Source organism: Phaethon lepturus, unplaced genomic scaffold (assembly GCF_000687285.1).
Source record: "Phaethon lepturus isolate BGI_N335 unplaced genomic scaffold, ASM68728v1 scaffold12288, whole genome shotgun sequence".
Taxonomy (NCBI): domain Eukaryota; kingdom Metazoa; phylum Chordata; class Aves; order Phaethontiformes; family Phaethontidae; genus Phaethon; species Phaethon lepturus.
The window spans coordinates 31,363-36,132 of record NW_010559755.1 but is presented as its reverse complement, the minus strand read 5'-3'; the positions used below and the strand labels follow the sequence as shown (position 1 = coordinate 36,132).

Genomic DNA, 4,770 nt, shown 5'->3' with positions numbered 1-4,770 from the left:
CTCCATCTGGACATTGAGCCATTGACCACTACCCTCTGGGTGCGACGATCCAACCAGTTCCTCATCCACCCAACAGTCCACCCATCAAATCCATCTCTCTCCAATTTAGACCGAAGGATGTTGTGGGGGACTGTGTCAAAGGCCTTCAGAAGTCCAGATAGACGACATCTGTAGCTCTTCCCTTGTCCACTGATGTGGTCACTCCATCACAGAAGGCCACAAGGTTGGTCAGGCAGGACTTGGCCTTGGTGAAGCCACGCTGGCTGTCTCGAATCCCCTCCCTGCCCTCCCTGTGCTTTAGCAGAGCTTCTAGGAGGACCTGTTCCGTGATCTTTCCAGGCACAGAGGCAAGGCTGACAGGTCAGTAGTTCCCAGGGACCTCCTTTCTACTCTTTTTAAAAGTGGGTGCAATGTTTCCATTTTTCCAATCACCTAGGACTTCACCTGACTGCCAGGACTTTTCAAATATCATGGAGAATGGCTTGGCAACTACATCAGCCAATTCCCTCAGGACTCTAGGATGCATCTCATCAGGTCCCATAGACTTATGTATATTCAGGTTCCTCAGGTGGTCTCAAACATGATCTTCTCTTACAGCAAGAGGGACTTTGCTCCTCCAGTCCCCATCTTGCAGTCCAGAGAGGTGGTAGATGCCTCCTTCTATCTCTACTTCAGAGTATACTGGACAACTAGAAAAACTATGTCTTCTTCAATTTGTAATGAGTTGATTAAGACTTCAGCAGGTTGCAGACACTAGTATGTGTCAAGAATGGTAGAAAGCATGTCAAAAGAAGTGGTATGACATGTCACAAAGCAGCCGATTGAATGCCTCCATACCAGCAGTAACAGATAAGTTATTTGTAGTTATGAAATCAAAACAGCACTTAAATGTAGCAAAAGCATCATGACATCATGATCAGTTTTTAAATTAGGTCTCTCAAAATTTAGTTCAAAAGATACACTGTAATTAGTCATTATTATATGCTCGCTTCATCATTCCTGGTAGAGAAGCCCTGGTCCCACAGTTATTCCTCACAAGGATAAGTGCTCCAGCCTTGATGATCTTGGTGGCCCTCTGCTGAACTTTTTCAGTTTATCAGCATCTTCCCTGTATTGGTACAGATGCATTGCTCCAGATGAAATCTAATGAGTGCTGACTAGAGGGGGCTATCCTGTTCCCTCAACATACTGACTGTGCTCCTGTTGATACAGCTGAGGATTGTGCTGGCTCATGTTCAGCTCCCTGTCCTCCATGACACTCTGGGTCTTTCCAGCAGCGCTGGTCCCAGGGTAGCCAGTCCTTAGTCTGTCTCGCTGTCAGAAGCTCCTCCTTTGCACGTGCAGAACTCTGCATATGTCCCTCGTTGAATTTCATAAGCCCTGTCCTCTGCCAGCTTTCCTGAGCAACTTGACCCTCCAGATCTGCCTTCTATAGGAGCCCACCTACCAGTTCCATGAAAAAGCCAAAATCTGCTTAGATGAAGCCCAAGGTCACTACTCTGCTACTCGCTTTCTTTACTTCCCTCAAGAGCTTGAGCTCCTCCATTTCATGGTCATGAATTCAGCCTACTCATCAAATACAGCAAATTTAAGTCAAATTGCTAGACACTTCTATTGACTTCAAGAGCAACCAGATCTGGCCTTCTGGCAGCTTCTTTTTTACGGAAGGGTAATGTTTTCAACCTATGGTGATGGAAAAAGACATTTAGGAAAAATTTCTCCACCAAAAGGGCTATCAAGCATTGGAACAGGCTGCCCAAGGAAGTGGCTAAGTCACCATCCCTGGAGGTATTTAGAAGACGTGCAGATGTCCTGCTTAGGGACATGGTTTAGTGGTGAACTTGGCACTGTTAGGTTAACGGTTGGACTTGATGATCTTAAAGGTCTTTTCCAACCTAAACAATTCCATAATTCAAGTTCTAACTCTTATAAGTGATATACATCTACAGGGAGTTTTTAAGCAAGGGGGACAATCAATTAATTCGCTAATTAAAAAAGAAATGAAGAATGTCACTGTAAAACATCTGTTCTACGATTTTAATGGTTTAAAATATCTGTAACAATAAAAACAAGCATCCAGAAAACTACATACTCAGCCAGCTCAGCACGGAAACGCCAGTTCCTGCTATTATCAGTCACTAGGAATTCCTGAAGCTGATAAAGATACTCTCGTCTTTTGTCAAGATGAAGAAGCTGTAACAGTAAACATAAACTTACATAAAGAGATGTAGGCTACTATCAGCAGATAAAACAAGAGCTTTAAAATAGAACTAATGAAACACTTGCTTTTATTAAAGTCTTTAGCAATAGTGTTGCTTTCCTAGACTAAGCCCTATCACGCTTAAGTCTGTAAAATCACATGGGACACTACTAATCTAGTCTCTCCTTTTACTCTGGGAAACAAGAGAGGTAAGCAATAAAGATAGTATTGATTTTAAAGGTTTTATGATTTGTGTCTTTCAGCTCCAAAAGTGAGGCACTTACAGGAAAACTCGTAAAGAAATTTGAGAAGTAACCTGCGTAGAGAGGTTAGAGCCATCACAAAACTTAGCCATTCACTGACCTCTATATATTGAATAAACATGTGCAAACCAGGCTCTTGAGAGAAAAGAGAAGTTATCAGCAACACAAATCTCCTGCAAAATATACTCTAGTGTTCAAGAGACATCTGTATGGACTACCGCAAAGAGTTATACCGGTGTTATATTAAAAAGCAAGTGTATACAAAGAAATGAAGCCAAATACATAATTGCATTTGACCAGAGTTGAACAGAGACATACCTTCAGAAAGTCATGCAAGTGTTTAAGCACACCTATCCTGACTTCATCTAGATCTTTTAGAAAGCCATTGAAGACAGGAACTAAGTCTCCAGCTGTAAGCTGGTCTCCAAGGATGACAGCAAGTTCATGTATAGAAAATGCTAGTGTCCGCCGAACCTTCCACTGTAAAATAAATAAATAAATGAATGTTATTGATGTATCATCTGAAGTGCTCTATTTTAACTTGAGTGTCAGTATCCAAGCTGGACTCCCAGTGAGCTACAGTACTCACAAATGACATTCAACAGTGTCTCATGTAACAACTGAAAATGAAATTGGAAGTAATATAAAAAAAAACCAACAACCAACAAAAAAACCTAAAAGGAAAAAGGGGACAAGTGACAAGGTATCATTTCCTCTACCTGAATTCCAAGGAACTAGGCAAATAGAAGTAATGAAAGTATTTTAATTTTCCAGGTGTCAGGAAGTAAAATAGTATTCCTGACACCAGTACTCTTCCACCTATTACTCTCTGCTTTAAATTCTTTTGGGTAAATTAGTTCCATACTACTACTATTCTCACTCATTTAATGTATAAAACAGAATAAGATATATATCCCACAGTATTTCATCTGGCATATTTTAGCTGCCATAATAGGTAAAGTTTCACCCACACTGAGTACCCAGCAGTCCAAGAACCAGTAGAGCTTTTACTCACCCTAAATTGAGGGGGCACCGTTTTAATGGAGTAACTATTTCCAGTAAGTTTGGTTTTGGTTTTTTTTTTTTTTAAATAAAACAGCATCTATTCTTTAGCCAGCACTTTCCAGTTAGCATGAGTACTGTTCTTTTGCCCTGGTTTGGTGATTCTATCTTAATTCAGATTAGACTGGCGATAAACTGTACAGTTTTGAATACAGAGTAATTGATTTTTACTAAAGTTTTAAATTTATTAGCTAGTTGTTTTCAATGGCTGCAAGAGAGTTTGGAAAATATGAGCAATAGCCATGTATAAAATTACTCACTATACATCACTAAGAACTGCTGCTCTGACATATCAAGCAGCAAGTTCAAGAGAGGTGAAGCAGTCTGAGAATGTTTAAAAAAAATAAAAAAGAGCATCTCCAAAAAAGGAAACAAGGGAAGACTGGGAAACAACTGGAAACCAACAGTAAAATGTGCAAAGCCACCTCCTTACCACCTGACAACAAGGAAAATGCTGCTATTTCCAGTATTTGTTTTTAAAACAGCAAAGCTGCATGGTGATAGTGATGTTATTCCCTTATGACTAACTGGATGCAGCACCAAATGGCCACCAAAAGGCTTGGTGTGACGCTGACTCACTGAGCTCCAGACATGCCTGCAGGGGCACGTGTCTGCTCATGCACAGCAGCACAGCCCAAATTCTCATACCTATGAGAATCCCAAGTACTGCCATAAGACCTCAAGCAAGCAGAGGAAATCAAGAGACCTCTCCTTACATTCCCACCACAGATCCACGTCCCACTCAAACTGCCCCGTTTCCTTACTACCTGAGCACGACGCACACCCAGCTTCCTCTGAGACAAGTTACACTTTCATTCATTATACAAATAACTAATATCAGTGACGGAAAGCTCCATGTAAAAAGCAGAGCAACCCAATACCCAGTAAACAAGAGAAATAATCATAAAGGTTCAGATTATTAACTGTCACATCACAAAAGTTCGTATCATTCACTGTCAGAGCTTCTGGAGCTTACCTGCATGTCAGATGCCAGTGTCTCATAGGTATCTTTCAAACAGTGCCAATTCTGTCTGCCTAACGTAAGTGCCACACCTGGTAGGCTGTAGGCACAGTGCTTGGCAATCTCGGTATCAACTGTTTGTGCACGAGATGGATCAGTCATTGATAAATACTGATCCAGCAAGGCTTGAGGTACAACATCCTACAGCAAGAAAAGGGTAAAGCGTTTACACTATTTTCAGTAAATCCTCATAAGGCTTACTAAAATTCTGGGCACACTGTCAA

At 41.1% G+C, this 4,770-nt stretch overlaps 1 protein-coding gene across 1 annotated transcript in view; it reads right to left on the bottom strand.

The window, feature by feature from the left end:
• Positions 1 to 2,088: 2,088 nt before the first annotated feature.
• Positions 2,089 to 4,770, bottom strand: part of LOC104625759 (serine/threonine-protein phosphatase 4 regulatory subunit 1-like) — a gene marked incomplete at both ends in the record, with an annotated part of 25,349 nt that continues 22,667 nt past the window's right edge. Inside the window, 3 exons of the mRNA XM_010293470.1 lie at positions 2,089 to 2,193; positions 2,782 to 2,943; positions 4,502 to 4,687. Of these exons, the coding sequence (XP_010291772.1) occupies positions 2,089 to 2,193; positions 2,782 to 2,943; positions 4,502 to 4,687 (453 nt within the window). The remainder of the gene's footprint in view (positions 2,194 to 2,781; positions 2,944 to 4,501; positions 4,688 to 4,770) is intronic.